The sequence below is a fragment of the Myxocyprinus asiaticus genome, chromosome 26 (genome assembly GCF_019703515.2).
Source record: "Myxocyprinus asiaticus isolate MX2 ecotype Aquarium Trade chromosome 26, UBuf_Myxa_2, whole genome shotgun sequence".
NCBI classification, from domain to species: Eukaryota; Metazoa; Chordata; class Actinopteri; order Cypriniformes; family Catostomidae; genus Myxocyprinus; species Myxocyprinus asiaticus.
Window position 1 is genome coordinate 18,642,002 of NC_059369.1, and position 22,566 is coordinate 18,664,567.

Below are 22,566 nucleotides of genomic sequence, written 5' to 3' on the forward strand. Positions count from 1 at the left end.
TCTGGCTGATGCCTCTATAAAAGAAAGAACACAACATGCTTATTGAAAACTCTTCCTTTAAAATTTAAGAATAATATATTAAGGCACACTCACGGCAAAGTGCTTCTTCGTTTTTCGCTCAGAGCCAAACAGAAGTTTGAAACAGCTGGGCAACGACATACTGTTTGTGAACATTCAGACACCGTGTTTAGGGGAACATTTAAATTTGAGGATGCTAAAGAATACATGTAAAACATCAACTAATATGACATTAAAGTGTGTTATCATGTCTCATTCTATCAGTAGAATTCACACTAGGTCAGTAAAACAAGCTGTTTTAACTACTCGGTTTAAAGCAGTATATATGCAGTAGAAAATGTGTAATTTGTCATGTTTACCTTTTGCATTCATGGTGTTAATGCGCTAAAATGCTACACTCGGCTATAATATGTGCCGATTACACTCTGTTATTGTAATTTATGATGACACTGATACTACTGCAAAGATGGGTGTATAAAAGAGTGTTAATGAGTAGAATACAGACAAAAGAATTATGATAGGCATATCTTACTTTGGGCAGATGTGTGAATGGCTTTCGGCTGCAGATGGCACATGAGTGAAGCAGCATATAAAACAAAAGAGTGAATGGGCACTTAATTGTATTTGAGTAGATTTCATTCTTTTTGTAAACTAATTAAACAAACAAAAATTGCATTACATGTTCTTGGAAAATGTCTCTTCTCAAACAGTCATACAGATGCTGGTAAGTGCATCAGCTCGCTAATAACATGCTGGTGTGTTCATGTTGACTAATCTTAACTGACTAAACGGGAATTAGCTGTCGGCCTCAAAGTAAGGGGAGCTCCAGATCACACCTACCGATGGACGTGGACCAATAGCAGTAAGGTGTTTAACAGCCGTTAAGAAATTTTCCTGAAAGTTCGCCCTGTCGATCTGTTACGAACCAGTGAAACAAACTCAAGAACACCTTCTATTTGGCCAGATTTTGTCTACATGACTTCACACCCGTTCGTTCTCCAATTTCATAGGAAGTGTTCAGGGGCCTTTAAAGTTTGTCAAACATTTAAGACTTTTATGAAGTTAAGCACATGTGCAGCCCTAAAATTATTCATATGGTCTGTTCTATGATGGTGATGATATCAGCACACTCTGCTTTCTATGATTTGTATCCTATTTTGACATTTTCAAGAGATATCACCCTCATTTGATATGTTTACTTATTGGCTCCATTTATAATCTTTCCAGTAGTTGTTTAAAGCACCCTGCTTCATTTAAAATATGCCATTCATAGAACGTGGGGTTTCTTTTGGGGTAAAAGTTTTTATGTCGGTTATGGATAGATGGAAAATCTGGAAGAAAGAGAACGCTCTGATATGGACACATTCATCATCCGCAGCCTTTAAAATGTGGTTGTTCATTGCTGTATTATTGTTTTTTTTTTATTATTACATGGTTCACATGACACACCAGGTTTCACACAAGTTACACACACATCCACTGGCCATTGACCCCAGTAATTGATCTTTCAAGGCTATCAGTTCTGTGATAGGGGGTGAATCTATTCTGCACCTGTTTGAAGGAAGTTAATAGTACATTATATTCTTATAAGTTCTACTGACAGTTGATAGCTGGCCCGTTTGTACAGAATGTTCATAATATGTTTTGTATAGTATACTACTATACGTACTGTACTGTACTAAAGTACTATATTTATATCTATGTGTGTGTGTGTGTGTGTGCGTGAGAGAGACAGAGAGAGAGAGAGAGAGAGAGACAGACAGACAGACAGACAGGCGCCTATTAAGGAGGCATCACGTCTTAACCAGAAACTTAAGGCTAATTATGAGGCATGGAGTGCAATACTTACTTCTAGTCTGGTCTCACAAAAGACCTCATTGGTAAATCAGGAAAAACTTAATATGATTGGAAGAGAAAGAATGTGCATGTGTATGTGTATTTTAAAATATGTATATAAATAAACAATTATATTTTTATTACCCTGATATAAACACATACATTTACCAAACTGATAAATGGTCTGGCCTGTTGTGACCAATCGATTAACCCCAATACAATGAAGGGATTCTTTTGGGATACTACTGAAACGTGGTTTCTTACCTGATTGTGCGCATGCGTAGAACACCCCATCTTCGTTTAAATGGCTTTGCGCGATAAAGTTCAGTCACATGGCGATAATGCACCTTAACGTTGGTGCCACCCGCCATAAAACGGAAGAAGAAGAAGTCCATTCACATGTTTCTCTGGTATAACGCCTTGCGTGAATGTGGGAAACGGTTGGCGGATCAGAGCGATACATTTACCGCATACACTTGAGAGAATTCATATTTAATTTTTGGTACCGTACTATCGCAGTTTTAATGAACAGCATCGCGTTTACGTTTCGGTGGAGGGTCGTTTAACACTTTTGATAGACCCTTTTAGTTAAGATTGTGTGTTATCCAGTTTTCAAGAATGATCCGGAGACGCAGAGAAACGCCACTGGATCTGCGTTTATACTGGAGAAAACTACAGGCGTTTTGGAAGGTATCGTTTGTTTTGACATATTTGTGACATGTGATTGGCCGAGGGTTTACTTTGCTTACTGTCACTTGGCAAAACATCCTAGTTGGATATTAAATGTACGTTATTGTTTTATAAAATAGCTTCAAAAGTGAGACTTTTAATGAGGGTCAAGTGAAAGAATAATTTGGGGCGAGTTTACAAACTTCAAATGTAGCCTCTGCGTACTTGCTTAGTGTACACTTTGTAGGGAGGTACTACATGTGAATACGCTTAAATGTTTTCTTAACTCAAAATGAAACTTTGCAGTATGAAACAAAATAAAAATTTACTAAGGTATATTATGACTGTGTAAATACATCTGCAAATGATGGTTTATGCAAAAATACAACAAAGTGATTTTTCTTTCACTGTGATCAAGACTTAAGTGGTTGAAAACTGTCAGATCCTTTTGTCAAATTTAACAAAATATTTCAAAAAATTGTGTATATAAATAAACACACTTCTTGCCTTTTAAAAGATTAAATACCCCTTAAAATAGCTAGTTTAAGTAGCAGAATTTAAAATGATCTGTCCCTCTACAAAATGCCACTTGAAGAAAAGGCCTTTGAAAGATGAAATCTGATGCTTTATGTGGCGAAGGTGATATAAAGGCCGAACACTAAATGCTTTTAATTTTTGTTGCCTATTATTTTTTTTTATGCTTTCTGATTGTTTGGTAGTTGCAGTCAAAATTGCTGAATCTAATCAATCATAATTTACGTAGGTCCTTGAATGTGCCAAGCGTGGGATGTGGATACAGTTGTGCTGATATGTTTACATGCTTTTTTTTCCCCTTACAAGGGTACCTAGCTTTTAAAGAATATGTTAGGTGTTTAACATTTTCTTTTAAATAAGAGGAATGATAGAAGTTGCATTCTGTTTTTGTTTTTTTTATTATTTAGCTCTACCCTGATCAATCTATTTGACATAAACAATATTTAAAGGGACAGTTCACCCAAAATGAAAATTCAGTCATTTACTTGTCCTTATCTTGTTCTAATCCTGTGTAACTTATAGACCCCCTTTATACCTAGTGTCAAGATGCGTTTGGGGTGGGACGATCCCATGTGGTCAGCGCAAAATACGGGTGTAAATAGGGTCCAAAACGTTTTTGTGATCTGATCACTAAATCCACATACAGAGGTTGTCAAATATTCATGTGACCATATCGCATTTGAGGTGTAAATGCTTGTCCGTCCTGATGCATCCTGAACTGCAGCGAAGCGCCACCCCTCAGCTGTCAATCAACACTGCGCTACAACAAGAATTTAAACCTTTGCCTGTTATGAGCAGATTTAAAAGGAAATAACTGTACGAACAGAAAATTTGAAAAAGCAAAAACGTACATATACAAGTACAAGAACTTCACAGATCTTCTTTAGTGTGTCTGAAATCAACATGCAGTGAGACAGATGACAAGCATGAACATCTGATAACTGACACCTTTTAATATAGGTCCTCCAGTATAATAATGGATAATTCTTCTCGAAATGTTACGTTTGTGCTTCGATTAAATTTTAACTGCAAAGCCTTCTCTGCTGGCGTAACATGCCTAATAAATATTTTTTTTCATTCTTTCATTCTCATTGACCTTTTTGCCTTATTTGCAATCGCTTTCCACTCCTAATTCATCTACAAACGAATAGCAAAAAACAAAAAGTTTATCCAATAAGAATTTATTCCTTGATGCTTACAAGCAAAGTGTGACAGCTGTTTCACATATCGCATGCCCGAAGCCATGCTCCTTAGCCGAAGCAGCGTGTGAGTCTAAGCTCCACCCCGTCAGGCCTTCAGAATTTCCACAGAATCCCTCAACACTGCAGTGAATAGGCATCTAAAGTCAGATTGTCAGATTCATCAGCCAATCAGATTGATTTATTTGTTCTTGGTGGGTGTGGTCTTTAGGATATGTCCCAGTCCAGGCCTTCTAGCTGGCCTTGAGTTATGCAATCATGTTTTAAGTGATGTACGTAATTTGAAAGCAAAGAGTGCGAGATATTGCTGACGAGTTGGCTGTCATCACTGCTGGTATTGTCACTGAGAAAGAGATCCTTATGGATTTAAAAACCTGAGATGTTCGGGGGGCCTGGGTAACTCAGTGATAAAGACGCTGGCTACCACCCCTGGAGTTCGCTAGTTCGAATCCCAGGGCGTGCTGAGTGACTCCAGCCAGGTCTCCTAAGCAACCAAGTTGGCCCGGTTGCTAGGGAGGGTAGAGTCACATGGGGTAACCTCCTCGTGATCACTATAATTTGGTTCGTTCTTGGTGGGGCGCGTGGTGAGTTGGGCGTGGTTGCCGCGGTGGATGGCGTGAAGCCTCCACGCGCTATGTCTCCGTGGCAACGCGCTCAACAAGCCACGTGATAAGATGCGCGGGTTGACTATCTCAGACGCGGTGGCAACTGGGATTCGTCCTCTGCCACCCGGACTGAGGCGAATCACTTCGCGACCACAAGGACTTAAAAGCACATTGAGAATTGGGCATTCCAGATTGGGAGAAAAAGGGGAAAAATCCAAAAAACAAAAACCTGAGATGTTCTGCATGATCGTGCGATTGATTAAACAGGAAAGGAGGACTGATTTTCACTTCAAGCAAATTGGTAAGTGCTTTTTGCATTGTTATAGCAACATCAGGAGTTTTCTAAGTGTTAATTAGACTGCTTGAGCATTCAGTGTCAGATCAAGTTTTGAAAAGTAACCGTGTACACTGACAAAACAAAATTTATTGCAAGCAAAATTTAAATCACATATTAGAGAGCTTTTTCTTCGTATTAAACCTCCTTGGTTCTGGCTTTCGTGCGTGGACAAAATGTGTCTCACCCAATCACATGTGACCAGACAACTGAAAACGCATCTTTATACCATTTGGAAACGGGGTCATATATTTCTGCAGTGGAACACAAAAGGAGATGTAGTATGTTAGTCTCAGTCACCCTTCACTTTCATTGCATCTTTTTTTCCATACTATGGATATGAGTGGAGACTGAGGCTCATTTTCTGCCTAACATCTCCTTTTCTAATGGGGGTTTGGAACAACATTAGGTTGAGCAAATGATGACAGAATCATCACTTTTGGCTGAGCTGTCCCTTAAGTATATTCCACAAGACAAAATAATAAGTTAATCAACTAAATATACTTTTAAAATGTTTACATACCCCTTGGTTCTTAATATTGTGTGTTGCCCCCTCAAGTATCAATGATAGTTTACAAAAGGCTTCAAACAGTCATTGATGCTCGAGGAGGCAACACAGGATATTAAGTGTTTACATAACCAAGGTTATGTAAACTTTTGAACAGGGTTTGTGTAATTCTAGCCGTTATTTTGTCTTGTGGAATATTTGCCAATATGTTATTTCAAATAGCTTCATCGAGACAGTACTAAATATAAGACAATTTTATTTTTACAAAACATGTTGTAGATTCTGCAAAAGCATTATGTAAACTTATGAGAACTGTTTTTCTTTTTCTCAGACAAACATCTTTAAAGAAACCCCAATTAAATTTGTCAAGAGGCAGAAAATTCTAGTTTCCATCTTGAGAATGGCTGCATTATATTGCTGAAAATCATTTCAAACTTAATATTTGTTGTTGAATATTTGTTTGTGTAGTTTTTTCCTCGCAGTTTTTTTTCTTCTACCAATAAATGTAAAATGTTGTATTACTGATTTAATTACTTGTGCAAACAGTGTTGTCTTTCTTTCTTTATTCCTCCTCCTTTCTGCAGACCCTCTTACTCCAGAGGCAGATGATGGAGAATCTGATTATAGCCAAAGCTAGGCAAGATGCTGTATCCTTTATAGTTCCTTTACTGAGCCGTGGCCATTACGAAAATGTTCCTTTAAATCTAGATGGGCTTGGACAGGTGTTAAAAATACCAGTTTGTGACCTTGATGCTTGTAATTGGATTGTTCTTGTAAACTTGGATCTACTAATTATTGTTATATTTTTATTATTATTAATAAGTTATGTTGTTGTAAAGGTTGTTACATAAGTCTTTAAGTTCAGCAAAGGGCTTTTGAGGTCTATGTTAAGATAACTTTGTCTTCAATGTTTGCAATAGATAGAAGGTCTGGACTGTCTTGAAAGAAATGTGACAAGACTGTTCGGATGAGAAGGTCAACAACTCTGACCTTTTGTACTATCTGTAAGCAGAGGAGTCTGATTATTCACGCTGAAACTCTTATGGTACGATATGTATGCTGCGGTTTTATGGAAATCCGAGCATTGAGAAGAATGACTTATTTTGATTAAGTGTTTTAGATTTGATGTGAAGTTTGCCCTCTTTTGATAACTCTGAGTGGAGTAACTTTTTATAAATGGTTTGAGTTTTCCTGAGCCTTAGCAGCTTCAACGGAAAATGGAGGAGAGGAGACTCCGGCTGCAGGAGGAAGCCAACAGGTGGGTTTTGAACCATAATCTGAACAATATTGTTAATTGGTAGGTTATTCGTAGCTTTATTTGATTGCCCATCCTTTAGAATTACAGTGCAATTTATGTGTACATTTATGCCATTTAATGAAAAGCAGTTCTCTAGAACTATGCAACGATGTGTTAATTTGTGCACATGAAGGGACATGAAGTTGTGCATTTTTGCATGCAGGAGATTTCCCACCTGTGGGACTATGACACCAGAGGAACAAGAGCAGCAGATTCTTTATGCAAGTGTGCTTGAATATGAGCAAGATCATGTGAGTTTTAATTGCAGCATCAGTTTTGATCTTTGTTTGTCTATGTTTGTAGCTATTATCAGTAGCGGTATCCATCATTTAGGGATACCGGTAAACCTATGAATGGGTGCGCATCAATTTAAAGTAACACTATTTATTTTTTGGTCATATAGGAATGGCCAAAGGTTTGGAGAGCTAATCTGAAAAAGAGTCCAAATGATCCAACACTGGTTTCAGGTCTTATCGCCTGTCTTTTCAGGTAGGTTCTTAGTGTCAGGTCATCAGTGCACTAATAATTGGGTGTTTTAGCCTAGATTCACTTCATGTCACCTGCTTTCTTTCCTGGTCCCAGCTGCCCAGATCACCCAGTCATGAAGTTGCTGAAGAGGCTTCAGTACAGGGTGTATAACAGACTGTACCCCACAGTGTGCCAGCGTGTTCCTCTGAGCCCAAAGCCTGGTTGCTCACTACCCTTAAAGCCCTCCTGCAGTGCCCAGAGCCTGCTCCTCACTGACAGTCCCATCTTGCCACAGGAGCAGCGAAACCCACTCAAATCAGCTCTTAAACACAGTTTATCTGATGCCTCTATCTCCCTTTCCCCGTCCCACGACCTCAACGCCAATGACACAGAGGCAGACCCGGACAAGCCCCCAACTCTAGTTGCTACAGATAGGGAGAATTCTTTTGAAGATCTGGAAAAGATCCTTACTCAGCTGGACTGGGATCCTTCTTACAGTGGTGAAGACACAGACTGCGATGTGATCTTAGACACAATGCGCACAGACCTAGAGACTCCTATTCAAGATCTTGAGGCGCATGCTCTGAAAGAACATCTGAAGGCCATAGTCGAAGACATCCACAATGCTATTGGTAAATGTGTGTCACTGAGATGGTTACTTTACACTAAAGGAAAACTGGCAGCAGTTACTGCATGCGAGAAAAGAAAAAAAAAATAATTGTTTATTCTTTGGTGTTGTGTTCTGCCCTTTTTGAGAACTTTTCATTGAGACTCTAGATGTATGTTACGCGGGTTCAGCATTCACAGAAAAACCCCATTATAGCCAGTGGGAATTGTTTGGTTGTATCATGCCCCAGAGTAAAACCCAAGCATGAGCTTCTTTATTGACCATAAACATGTTCGTCAAAGGGTCCTTTATGAAATGCACTAGTTTGTAAATTCTCTATGGTAATTGTGTAAATTGATTTGTCTTTGTATGGAACAGATTGCCTGCTGTCTCTGTGTCTTCTGTCCTTTGAATGTCTCAACACTGCAAGTTCTAAAGACCAATGTGTGGCAAGTATAGAGGAAGTCTTCTTCACACCTATTTGGCGCCCTCTGTTGGCACTGTTCAGGTAATATATTACATTAATTGAATGATCGAAGCACAGCAATTTGCATGTCAGTTAAAGCGAATAGGTATGAACTAAAAGACACAAAACATGATTTCATAGGGATTAAAATAATATCTGAAATTATTGTTGATAGTTGTACATATTTTGTTTATAAAATGCATCCATAGTCAGCAAATATTAAATGCATCTTATGTAATGTTAATGTCTATGTGTGTACGTTTTATTTAAAAAAAAAAAAAAAAAATCTGTATCACTAAGCACAAATCTTACATTTTTTTAAAACACACATCATAGCTTCATTTTAATAACTACAATGCTTTGGTGGTGAAGTAGATTCCTTTGAGATATCTTGATCCATCTGTTTACATATTTAGACGGTCTTGATTCAGCTCTTATTCAAAATATATAACAATGTTAGGTCAGCTTAATTGTTGGATGGTATATTGCCAAGTCATGATTGTTTGAATTATCTAGACATTGAGCAGTAGATGGCACTCTTCAGCTGAAAACTCTCAAATGTCAAACTGAAATAAACCTTCTGAACCTGAGATCTTCAGTTATGATGACCTGCCTAAGAACTCAAAGAATTTTGTCTCAAATATTCATGGAAGCACATTCATAGCTGCAATAGGTTCATTTAATACAAATAGCATATTAATGTTTTTCCTTCTGTCATCTTCTGATGCTTTTAGGAAGGTGCATCGAGAACGGGTGTTGGCTGTTGAGAGCAGCATGCGTCTTTATCATAATGTTTCACCTGGTGATGTTGGTATAGAATCCAAATTGTTCCCCAGAGACCCTGCTGTGCTGCACGGTTTCTACCCATATGAGTCAGCAGTACAGGAGCTGAGACTTCTATGTAAAGACTATTGTCCTCAGAAGAAACTGGATTGTATAGGTAAGATCTTTAAGATTGCTTCATGGGATAGTTCACCCAAAAATTAAAATCGTCGTCATTTATTCACTCTCTTGTTGTTAAAAACCCATATGACTTCCATGGTCCTCAAAATGAGGTGTTGGGCATAACGATCAGTCTCAGTCACCGTTCACTTCCATTGAATGGAAAATAAGATGCAATGAAAGTGAATGGTGACTGTGGCTGTCAGTTTCTAACATTCTGCCTGTCATCTCCTTTTGTGTTCCACAGGAAAAAATAAGTCCTCCAGGTTTGGAACAACATCAAGGTGAGTAAATGAATACAGAATTTTCTGTGAACTATCCCTTTAATCGAAGCGTTACCACAAGTCTTTAAATCCTAGCTTGAGTTTTTTGAAAATCTCTTGCTTTTCATTGTAGTGCAAACCCTACGAATTATCTGTGCTTGTGCTGAAGAGTACCGCCTCCTGCAAGAAAATGTCCCTCCACCCAAATCAGCAGCCATGTAAGTCTACATGTCACCACACGTAATTTGCTCTCTTTCTTTAAAAAGTTGAAATGTGCTTAATGGAACTTTATGTTGGAGTTCAGACTTTAAGAACGAACTCCTGCCTGTCCGCTGGCCCTGTGTCAGACTTCATCAGACCCCACGGAGGCCAACGCTCAGCAGGGGTTCCGTCTTGACCCTCTGGCCTCCGTGGGGTGCTCTGAGCTGACTTCCTCTCTAAGTGGGTCGCCCTGTCTGGAACACACTTTGGCCTTGATGCACTTTGAGAGCAGGACTGTGTCTAGAACTGCTGCAGGAAAGTGAAAGTTAAGTTCCGCAGTACGACTGGTCCAATTATTCTAACCAAAAGTGAACTTTATCTTTGACTGATCTGAACAGATCTCTCTGGCCCAGAGTTGTAGCCTTGCATATGTTATGAAGCGAGGCTAAATTCACTGGAGTAGACAAGTTTTTTTTTTTTAATTTATTTTATTATTTTTTTTTGTACATTTGCATAGCAATGTATTGGTGCCTCTACGATTTGTCTTACTAGCTCATGATGCCACAACTATTTTGAAAGGTCTTGAGTTCAGGATGCACCATAGGAACATGTGTTCCAGCACACAAAGTCCTGATGCAGCATTTCAGCACATTTTTCTTGGCCTAAGCTTTATACACGTTTCAAAATTACTATTCATTTCTTTAGGAGAAAAACGTAATGGATAAAAAATTACTGAGTGCACTTTTAAGCTTAAAGGTGATGTAATTTTCTGATGATAAAATACTGTTTCCTATTCCAGCTTAATATGCACGGACAACTATATAAGTAAGCCATTGGTAGATTGATCTCCTCAAAGTGTAAGCATTGGCTTTGTGATTTCAGCATTGTTGTGTTTGTTTGGGTATCCCAGCCGGTCCAACATGTCAATTTTTGGCTCGACCACTGGTGTGAGTTTAAGGTGGGCCTATCTAAGAAAGATATGAAAAAGCAGACCATTAGATTGCAAAACAACAAAATAAGGTGGCAATATAAAAAAATTAATTATATTAACAACTATTATTATTAATCTTAATTTCATAATTAAGTTTTTGTTGTATTCTAATGATTATGCTTTTATTGTCAAAGTAGAAATAAAACAAACTAAAAATCTTATCTGGATATTGGTTAGAGGAATAGAGGAATTATTAGAGGATAATTGCATTTGTGTTGTTCGTATCTCTACTGATAAATGTATTTATTCCAGGTTATCAGATTGACTGTATTTGGCTCAGATTCCCAGTGGGGATAAGAGTATGGAATCTGTTTATTGCGTGTTGCTGAGTCTGTCTGGCAACTTGTGTAAATCTGCCACAGACCTCAGCATCAGCTTCACTCATTTGGTGTCGGAAATTTAAGATGCTTTCCTCCAGACTCATCTGGAGTCTTGAGAGTAGAAGTGCGAGTTCTCGCCAGCATCCTGTAAATGGAAAACTGTGCAGGGAGATTATATGGGCCGTTATGATGTCTGTAAACTTTTGCCCCCACCGCACCCCACCCCACCCATCAAATCAAGCTGCCGGTTCCTTTTTCTCTCTTGTTTTCTTGCATCCTACACGTTTCCTAGTATAATGAACCCTGGGATCAAATCTACATGTCTCTTTGCATAACGGCTTGCAGAGCACTGGCTCATTAGTGACGCACATGCTTAGCGGTGTGGCGCGCCATGTCCATGGCTGATGCACGTGCATGTTTTCTGAGAACTATCGACAGCTCTTATAACCGCCCCTGAGAAACTGGGTGTACGGTTAGTCATATGTATGTTCTATCAGAACAACATGCTGTTGAGAGCCGAATCCAATCCAATGGCTTGGGTTCATTACCATATTTGGGTGTTTTCCGTTCCGTGCTTTAACTTTGGTTTTAAGATGATCATGTTTTAAAGGCATTAGCGATCTGAATGAAAATGTTTCATTGTGAGACTTGCCCTGATTTTGCCCCGGTCGCACAGCCGAGGCGCGTTCTGCCTTTTAATTGTTTTTACTTTACTTTAAAGTTTGTGTTTTGGTTGTGAAGGAGAATGAATGTCCTCATGCATGCATGAACATGAACAATTTAGCAATTCTCACCCTTTCTTTCGGTTGTTCTGTTCCATTGTCTCTTTCGCTCTCTTCTCTTTCTGGATTACATTCGCACACACTTAGAATTTATATTGCTCTGTTTCCTTCTGCATGGAAGTAATTTCTTCTGTCTGTCCTTTTTATTGTCTAATTCTTTTGTCTTTTTGGACAAGAAGGTCAATATTGATCCACATTACCTTTTTTTCTTTTTTCTCTTTTGTTTTTCTTGAAATAACATTACTAAAATCCTCTTGGTGGTATGTTTTTTACTTTGCCAAACTCAAATTTGGCACTTACCGTTCCAAGGAAATCAAGTTGGCTGCTCATATTGTGCCAGTGAACAGGCTTGAACAAGCTAAGGACCGCGTCATCCCAGCTTGCCTTCACTGTGCGTGAGCGTTATTTTTGATAGCACAGCAAAAGCAGTGTTTGAGGAAGATGATGGAATGCAGATCTATTCTCACCTGTGTAGAGCATATCAGGTGTCCTGCAGTCCGGCAGGAAAGGGGACACCCAGCAACTTTCTCACGCAAGCCGTCCCTTCGGCACGAATGATGGGGGTTTATGTGATCTATAAGACAATAGACAAGCTTATCTTGCATGCAAGATATTTCTTAGAATATGTTTACACTTATAATTTTGTCTAGAGAAGGTCTAATCCATTTGCTCTCTCTTTTTCAGTGGGGCCGATGACCTGCTGCCCATTCTGGCATTTGTGGCTTTACGCAGTGAAATGCCTCAGCTAGTTTCTGAATGTGCTGCTTTGGAAGAGTTCATCCATGAGGGGTGTGTCCTCAACATCCAGCGTTCCTCTAATCTTTCCTTTCTTAAACTAACATTCTTTATGGACTGAAAGTGAACTGCGAATGCTTGCAATTCACCACACAAATTTACGAACGCAGGCTAAGTTGTGCACTGCCGTAGCCAGCAATATTTTCTTCAGCCAGATAAGTAATAGATAATGTACTGTCAGCTAATCACCCTGAAGAGGTTTATATTGTAATAATGACTGGGTGACTGGATAATATCCAGCCAAATAACTACATAAATGGACTTGGAAAGAGAGAGGGAGAGAGAGAGAGAATGGCAATTATAGTCAATTATACGAAAATGTTTAACTGTAGAATGCAGTGATTGTCCAATCAGAATAAAGTACCCCAGAGAGCTGTGTAGTATTAGCAGAGAATGATTAACTGGCCTATTTAAAGGAATAGTTCGCCCAAAAATAAAAATTCTCACCATTTACTCACCCCTATGCCATCCCAGATGTGTACGACTTTCTTTCATCTGCTGAACACAAATGAAAAATGAAAAATTTCTCAGCTCTGTTGGTCCATACAATGCAAGTGAATGGGTGCCAATTTGAAGCTCCAAAAATCCCACAAGTCAGCATAAATGTAATCCATAAGACTCCAGTGGTTAAATCAATATCTTCAGAAGCGATATGATAGGTGTGAGTGAGAAACAGATCACTTTCACATTCTTGTGAGTCACCAAAAACACATCACTTCTGAAGATATGGATTAAAACACTTTTATGCTGCTTTTATGTGCTTTTTGGAGCATCAGTTTTGGCACCCATTCACTTGCATTTAATGGACCTGCAGAACTGAAATATTCTTCTAAAAATCACAATTTGTGTTCTGCAGAAGAAAGTCATACACATCTGGGATGACATGAGGGGTGAGGAAATGATGAGAATTTTCATTTTTGGGTGAACTATCCCTTTAAAGTGTAGGGCAACAATCGTTTTTCTTTTCAGGCGTGTTATACAGATAGCCAATAGCTTATGGGGGAAAATTGTCAAGTTCTTTAGAATTTAATGTAAATGTGGTTAATGGGTGAAAAAAAAGATCTACACTTACCTGACTGAATAGGCCACACTGTTGCATCAAATCTCAAACAGCCTGAGAATTTGTCAAAATGTTAGCTTTATTAATAATAGTTGAGTGTATGACGCTGTTTGGAAATCTGGCTTGTCAAATCTCATCCTTCTGCTGTAATGTTGATTTGGCACATTCTCTTTGTCGTTTGGGCATGCAGCAAAGATTGACAGAGCCAGACCTAATCCTTTGCCAATAATCGAATTGTGTCTATTGCACCCTCCCATGTTCTATGCACAAATATTTCCATACAAGTGAAAATACCCTCAAGTCTAAACTTATTTTGATAAACCCATAAAACAAACAAAATGTCAAATGTCTTGGTAATGTGAGCCCAACTTTGTTTATGTATTTGTTGAGCAGAGGGTAACAGCACAGTCAGATCTCAGTTTGTGGGGGTGACTATTTGACCTGTTTCCTGAGCGGCGTTGTGGGTATTTATCACCCCTCCTGCACTGTACCCTTGCGTGTCTACTCAGACCACAGCCCTGAGCTCTGTTTATCAGAATAAAACTGGACATTTTTACAAGCTGGTTACATTGGCACTTAAAAAGACATGTGGGGATATTCTGGTTTGTGTTTTTCTCTATATAAAAATACAAATAAAAGCTCTTGAGATGTTTGTGTGTCTTGGAAGCTTGGGCGGGACTCAATATAGTGCATGAGAGCAAAGTTGTGATAGGAAGTTTACTCATTCTTAGTCATAATTAAACAAAACCCACCAAAATATGCCTATGTACAGGTATCTTAAACTGCTTTAATGAACAGGATTGTCTCTTTCTCTCTTTGTTTCTCTGTCTCTACATTCTGTCTTCACACTCTCTAACACATTACACATTGACTCTCTTGGCTTCAGCTTGATCTCGTGTCTTAGCCTCATTAGCTGATGGGTTCATCTGAAGTTGACCCTCTGTGGAGGAGAGATTGTTTTCCCTTGTGAGATGAATCTCCATTGAAGTGTTTATTTATGTCCACAGGTATCTGATCGGAGAGGAGGGGTACTGCCTGACGTCATTGCAGAGCGCGCTGACCTATGTGGAGTCATTGTTCTTGGGTGGGATGCCACCCCCGGCTGCCAAACCCTCATGATGTAGGTAAAGCCAGTGACATTATTTTAGGTTTATCCTCTCTACTTCATGTCATCACACACTTAACTACTGTAGCTTCCCAAGCTACAAGTTAATACTAATTTAAAGTGATTAAGCTCCAGTCAAACTACTCTTGAAAGTAGTAATTAGCTACACTACAAGCTGCTAACAAAAAGTAGCTAACTAGATTGAAAATACAGGTGGCAATATCATTTTAAATATAAAACCGTCTGATTGAATAATTATATATTAATATTTTTCTGGCTCAAAAACAATGAGACTTTATAAGTGAATTAATCTGAATTAGGGTGATGACATTAAATCTGAAGAAATACTTTTACACCTTATTACAACTTATAAAAAAAACAGTACTGTGCAAAAGTCTTAGGCAAATAAGATATTTCACAAAAACATTTGTCTTAAGATGCTTATATATAAATATATATACAGTTGTGCTCAAAAGTTTGCATACCCTGGCAGAAATTTTGGCATTGATTTTGAAAATATGGTCTTTTATTTAAAGATAGTGATCATATGAAGCCATTTATTATCACATAGTTGTTTGGCAACTTTTTAATTCATAATGATAACAGAAATCACCCAAATGGCCCTGATCAAAAGTTTACATACCCTTGAATGTTTGGCCTTGTTACAGACACACATGGTGATACACACAGGTTTAAATGGCAATTAAAGGTTAATTTCCCACACCTGTGGCTTTTTAAGTTGCAATTAGTGTCTGTGTATAAATAGTCAATGAGTTTCTTAGCTCTCACGTGGATGCACTGAGCAGGCTAGATACTGAGCCATGTGGAGCAGAAAATAACTGTCAAAAGACCTGCGTAACAAGGTAATGGAACTTTTTATAAAGATGGAAAAGGATATAAAAGATATCCAAAGACTTGAAAATGCCAGTCAGTACTGTTCAATAACTTATTAAGAAGTGGAAAATTCGGGGATCTCTTGATACCAAGCCAAGGTCAGGTAGACCAAGAAAGATTTCAGCCACAACTGCCAGAAGAATTGTTTACGATACAAAGAAAAACCCACAGGTAACCTCAGGAGAAATACAGGCTGCTCTGGAAAAAGACGGTGTGGTTGTTTCAAGGAGCAAATTGCATCCACGCGAGAGCTAACAAACTCATTGACTATTTATACACAGACACTAATTGCAATTTAAAAAGCCACAGGTGTGGGAAATTAACCTTTAATTGCCATTTAAACCTGTGTGTGTCACCTTGTGTGTCTGTAACAAGGCCAAACAGTCAAGGATATGTACACTTTTCATCAGGGCCATTTGGGTGATTTCTGTTATCATTATGATTTAAAAAGGAGCCAAACAACTATGTGATAATAAATGGCTTCATATGATCACTATCCTTAAATAAGAGTTATTTTGCATGATCAGTCATATTTTAAAAATCAGTGCCAAAATTTCACAATTTCTGCCAGGGTATGCAAACTTTTGAGCACAACTGTATCTTCAGCTTTAGTGTGTCAATAGGAAATATAAATTTTAGACTCCCAAACATTACTTTTGCAAGTAGAATCGATTAGAATAGAAGAACAGGGAGCTCTGCAACAGATAGCATTGCCCCCACAGAGCCCCTCACTGAACATCGAGTCAGTCTGGGATTAAATGAAGAGATGGAAGAAATTGAGACAGCCTAAATAGAAGAACTGTGGCAAATTCTCCAAGCTTGGAACATCCTATCTTCTATCAACCAAGAAAAACTGTGTCCAGGTGTACCTAGTAGATTTGGTGCTGTAAGGTGGCCACACCAAATATTGATTCAGCTTTTTTATGTTTACTGGACTTTGTATGATGTTAATTGATAAAAGAAAGCTGTGTCATTATTTTTTGAAGACATCCTCACCATGCAACATTTTTCACAAGTGCCTAAAACTTTTGCACAGTACTGTATATATTAAATATGTTTTATATTGAACTGATTTGAAAACTTAGGAATGAACAGCAGCATTTAACGAAATATTTTACTGTAAAAGACTTCAAGACCACAATGAAAGTCTGTGCGGTGACTTGAATTGGAACCGTCCAAACAAACTGATTCACTAGAATGAATCAGACTTGGTACTACTACATACGAGCATGTAGTACACTTCTACACTACAAAATGACATGAAAAATCAACACTGTATAGTCCCAAGCAGTTTTTCTGGCAGCAGTGCTTTGCTGAATCTCAGCGCCACAGCAAAAGTTGTGAGCTTGCAGTCTGAATTGAATGTGATGAGATTTAAAGAGCACATGCCACGAAATAACACAAAACAACCTGTCTTCCTATTGCATTGTGTAGGGCTGAATGATCCACCAAAATAAAATCAATATCAAGAAATGACCTTATTTAAATATGAAACCGCGAAGGGCTATGATAAAATCAAACAGCCTGCTCTTGCGAAGCTCGGTTCTGTGCTCACTCCACGAATTTCAACCTGTGCACAGAATAACAAATGTGTTGCGTTTGGCTTGGTAACTGAGCTGAACTTGTTATATTTACAGCACTTTAAATTTACTTTAATTGGCCTCTACAAGTTACTAAATAAATCTGAAACAACCCTATTAAAACAGGTTTTTGTGGACCGAAGAGGAGATTAGAGCATCTCACTGGTTTAACCAGATCCCATGGCAAGTTAAATAAAAGATAAATATTACTTGTATAATGATAATAATAATATTTATTTAATATAATACAATTGTAATATATTTATGTAATTTCGTAATGGAGTAATAATAATTGTTATTATTGTTATTACTTAAGTATTATTATAATTATTCAGTGTTATATTATAATGATATAATCAAGTTCACTTGGTTCAAAAAAATGAGGAAAAGTGGGCCCCATCGCAAAATGCAGTCTAATGAATCCTTGACTGAATGAACTCACTGAATCAGTGTTATCAGTGTTCATTTGATGTGTAGCTAGCTACAGATACTTTCGCGATTTACATTTAAACATTAAAATGTTAATAATATCTAATAAATAAACTATATAAATATAGTTGCCAAATTTCTATAATAATTATATTATATCTTCCCCCCTGGAAGAGTTAAATTCTGTTGGAAACACTGGTCCCAAGTATACTGTACTTTTGTTTTTATGCGCACTGGTATATCGTGTGTGTGATGCAAATTACACACACACACAGCATCACTAAGGCAGTGGATGCAGCATCATAGTAACATTTAGAGCTGAATGGATCACTTGAACAGATGTTTTACCAATAGATTTTCCAGATTTCCTTTTATTATTTGATAGACTTCATAGCTTTGTGCTCTTCTGGTATTATCATCTGCAAGTCTGCAAGAACTTAGTCATATTGTAGACCCTCCTCTGCAATACACACAGCCAGGGAAAGATCAACTAAACTGCTAACACTACCCGACAATGTCATTCCACTTCATCAAAATTGCCTGTGACCGAATTATCCCATTTTATCTAAACGTTTAATTTGCCAAGCGCACTGTCTGTAAAGCTGTCACTTATGCTAAGGTGGCCCACATTGAGATGCGCATTGAAATGCCACGCTTCACCTGCAATGACTGTTTAGCCGAAGTGTGTTCATTCATCCACTGCAAAACAGTTTAAAGGGATAGATCATCCTCAAAATGCTTTCTTACCTTAATGGATGGATTATATTGACCTTGTTGAACTTTCAACCAAACTTCAAGTGAAATGTCATGGATTCTGTTTGGCCATAGGGCAATGTTTCTGTTTAAGGTTGAGTTACTGAAATAATGATTGCCTACTGTGGCTTAAGTTCTAGTTTGATTACCCAATGGAGACAGTTAAACATGCAGAAACGTCAAACAAACTTTCCACCTCTGCCAGAGAGATGGAGAACACTTAAATTCATAATTTAATATTTTTTTGTATTTGTTTCTTTACAGATTCTGCTCTTAAAGTAGTTGGCTCACACTGTTCTTGTTCATTTCGTTTAATTAGAACTGTTTGTGCTTGCGATAAGAAAGGAAGATGATTTTCCAGGGGTGGTGATGGGAGGTGTGGCACATAGCTTTTTCTTTATGCAGATTATATTTATTATTCATCTCTGACCCCACAAAATCTATGCCTTGCCTCCACAGAATTATTAATTCCTTTTCTAAGTTCTCATAATACAGAGTCAGTTCGTCAAAATCCGAAGATTTGGCTCTGACAGTGTACTGCCCAGTAACGGCTTTTCAGCCGGGCGCCTTCCAGTGGCCCAAACAGGGCATCAAGTATTTGGACATTTTATTCCTAGCTAATTTGTGTGATTTAATTTTGACCCTTTAATAAAAAGGTTTTCGAGCGATGTGGGCAGGTGGGCTTCATCACATTTATCGATAACCTTCCGGATCAATGTTATTAAAATGAATTGTATTCCAAAATTCAACTACAGTCGCTCCCTGTAGATGTCCCCCTCTTATTTCAAGCAATTTGATAGCATAGCAAAGTCCTTCATTTGGAATGGCAAATGTCCCAGATTGCAAGTTGCATAGGCCGATTGACAAAGGTGGGCTAGGCCTACCCAAGATTTTGTTTTATTATTATGCATTTGGTCTCAGACATTTGGCTCATTGGTCACTTCCACTTGAGAGAGCCCCTCCCTCCCTATTTTTCCATTGCAAAGCCTTTCTATTAAACTAACCGGAGAAGTTAAATTACACCCCGTTATCTGGTATGTATGGACAAAAGTGTCCAGATTGTTTAATTCGGACATTTATTTAAATGTTGCCTCGAGCATATGGCTGAACCCAAAATTACATATTAATAAGTCCCCATTCTGCTGGTCGGAGTGGATTGTGAGGGAGGTTAATACACTCTGTGACCTGTATGAGTGTGGAGTGTTGAGATCCTTTGAAAATTTGGTTCAACATTTTGGAATCCCCACGTCTCAATTCTTTAGGTATTTACAGCTGCGCCACCTGCTTTGTACTATTTTTGGGAGTAGCATACACCCCCCTAAAGTGGCAGATACTCTGGAAGTGGTGATTACTGCTTTTGGAAAAGGTCATGAGGCATCAGTGTATTACTCCCTGTTAATTCAGAGTCTGGGGATGGAGTTTCAACCTCTTTTAAGAGATTATAGGAGAAAGATTTTAACTTGGTATTGGAGGAGGGAGTGTGGGTTAGGATTCTAAAAAACGTCAAGTCTACATCTAGAGATGCAAGGGTGCATCTGATGCTATTTAAGATTTTACAGGAGTCTATTGGACCCCCTCTAGATTATATAGGCTTGGTCTTAAAGACACACCCACCTGCTGGCAATGCCAGTCAGAAGACGGGTACATAACCCATGTTTTTTGGGGATGTGTTAAGATCCAACAATTTTGGTTGAGGTTTCAGAGCTTTATGTGTGACATATTGGACACTCAGTTTTCATTTAGCCCCAGACTGGTGATGGGGCAGTCATTAATATTGGGGATAGTCATTTAAACATTGGGTCCTAGCCGGAGTTTTGATCGGCAGAAAAATCATCCTCGGGGGTGGAAGTTGGCTGGGGCACCCTCGTTTCGGGAGTGGTGCAAGGAGATGGGCGGGGTGGCAGCATTTGAGGAGGTGATTTTTTTTTTTTTTTTTTTTTTTTTTTTTTTTAAAAGGTTGGGAAAATGGGATTTGTTTGATAGGAAGTGGGGTGGATACTTGGCTTTTTTGGAGGGTTCTCTGGGAGGAGCAGTGGAGAGGGATTTCTAGTTTAGATGTGTATGTGCATTCTTGTTGTTTTTTTGAAAGTATACCTTTTTTTATGTTTTTTTGTATTTGTATTTTTTATAATTGCTGGTGACCACTGTTGTGCGTGCTGGGGGGGGGGGGGGTTCAGGAGGAGGGGTTTAATGTATGTAATTGATTCTGTTTGTTTTTTTGTTTTTTGTCTCATGATAGGAAAAATTGTTAACAAGAACTGTTTGTGCTTTGGTTCTAGGTGCCCTAGCTAGCAGAGATATCCATTCCTCTTGACGGAGCTCAAACAGGATCTGCTCAAGATCAGCTCTTCTGCTTAGTCAGTTTATTCCCAGGTCTTGCCATCCTGCAGTTCTGTTAAAATCTTCCTCTCATACCGTTCTGCACTCTGAAAGGACTGGTGACTGGTTTAGGCATTACAGGGAAAGTTCATTAGCATGTGATTAGAACTGAAATCTGTGTTGTAGCCAAGGCAAAAAAGAAAAACCCTTTTATACGAAACTAAATAGGGATGAAATAAGCCAGATGTTATGAAGGGACTTGTGGAAAGGTAATGCTAGGTTATTCTAAATGGAATGAGCTCTAATGACATGCTTTTTATCTTCTAGTCCCATTAAATTTTGTGTTGTTTGAATAGTATTTCCCAGAGCATTTTATAAATTATATGGGAGACACAAGCACTACTAGCAGTAGGCATCCTGCAACAACATATTTAGTAATTAATATACAATATTAAAAATAGAGCAGCATTAATTTTATTTTATTTTTAGCTTAGAATTTTAGCCTTTGTTTAAACCTAACTGTGTTGGAAGAAAATGGATGTTTGAATGGATGATCAAATTATATGGGCTTGCCAAAATTTTTGAAACAATTCCTGTATTAGCAACGTTTTTATACTCTGAGCTGTGTATTTCTCTTGCAAGTCAATATACTACTATGCATACACACATCATGCTTGTGTATGGTTCTTGCCAAGTAGGCTTTATAGCTTTTATATATTTTTAATTAACCTAAAGTTATTTAAATGCTTTTCACTCAAGTGAGGTTTGAAATCAGTGTGAAAAAAAAAGTTTGGATATGCTAAGAAACGCTCATGCTGCTGTAGCATCTGCCTTCTGTCTGATGTTACTTATGCGAGAGGATTTTGAGTATATAATAGCCATAACAATAATGTTTTTGTATAAAAGCATAAATGTATATTTGTTTTGTGTGAGCAAAAAGTTGTTTTGTAATGTATGCAGACTCGTACAGAGACTGCAGTGTATGTCTGTTTTCTTGCTTAAGATCTGTTATGTGAATTTAGCATAAATTGTCTCTGTGCCGGAGAGACAGAAACCATGTATTTTCTACCTAGAATATCTAACTAGAGTTTTTGGGTGATGGATAATGCAAATAAGTATGGTTTAGGAGTGCATGGCATGTAAATTTTGTAATAATAAAGACTATGTAACCCTTTGAGGGCATGTTGAGGCCCAGCTCTCAACTTTTTTTCTTATTCTCTCATCTCAACCATTCTAAAATACATCTTCAGTGCTTTGGACCACATTTTAATCAGTTTGTTAAAATTTGAAGGACAAGCCCTGTTCAAGCAGAGTAGTCTTGATGGCTAGTTTAGGCTTGGGTGTTCTTCAATATCGTTGGGAGAAGAGGGCAAGTGACTGCACAGAGGGTGGCAGGGATGCCTAATGGGCAGATGGCTGGATTGTACTGAATGTTTCCGGGCCATAGGAGAAAACATGCCACTTTGAATCAGTAGGCTTAACCTCTGTCCTAGAATACCCTCTGCAGTGCATGAACATTACACTAATGGCTTCACTGTGTGATTCTTTGTCTATGAGCGGCCCTTTAAATCCCTTCCAGTCCACTTGTCTT

General features: G+C 38.3%; 1 protein-coding gene across 6 annotated transcripts; it reads left to right on the top strand.

Moving 5' to 3' along the window:
- The first annotated feature begins 2,149 nt into the window (after window positions 1-2,149).
- LOC127416856 (VPS9 domain-containing protein 1-like) lies at window positions 2,150-22,149 on the top strand. 6 transcript variants are annotated; one of them, XM_051656434.1, is made up of 12 exons: window positions 2,152-2,544; window positions 6,288-6,350; window positions 6,909-6,961; window positions 7,164-7,251; window positions 7,404-7,489; window positions 7,583-8,106; window positions 8,454-8,583; window positions 9,276-9,481; window positions 9,880-9,964; window positions 12,725-12,829; window positions 14,903-15,019; window positions 20,936-22,149. In XM_051656434.1, the coding sequence occupies exons 1-11, from the start codon at window positions 2,473-2,475 to the stop codon at window positions 15,012-15,014; spliced, it is 1,524 nt and encodes a 507-aa protein (XP_051512394.1). In that variant the 5' UTR covers window positions 2,152-2,472; the 3' UTR covers window positions 15,015-15,019; window positions 20,936-22,149. The 6 variants fall into 6 exon arrangements, 4 of the variants coding, with proteins under 4 accessions (XP_051512394.1, XP_051512396.1, XP_051512393.1 ...); XM_051656433.1 differs by having other exon boundaries at window positions 2,153-2,544; window positions 14,903-15,015; XM_051656435.1 differs by having other exon boundaries at window positions 2,155-2,544; window positions 7,583-8,100; window positions 14,903-15,015.
- Window positions 22,150-22,566: the final 417 nt, after the last annotated feature.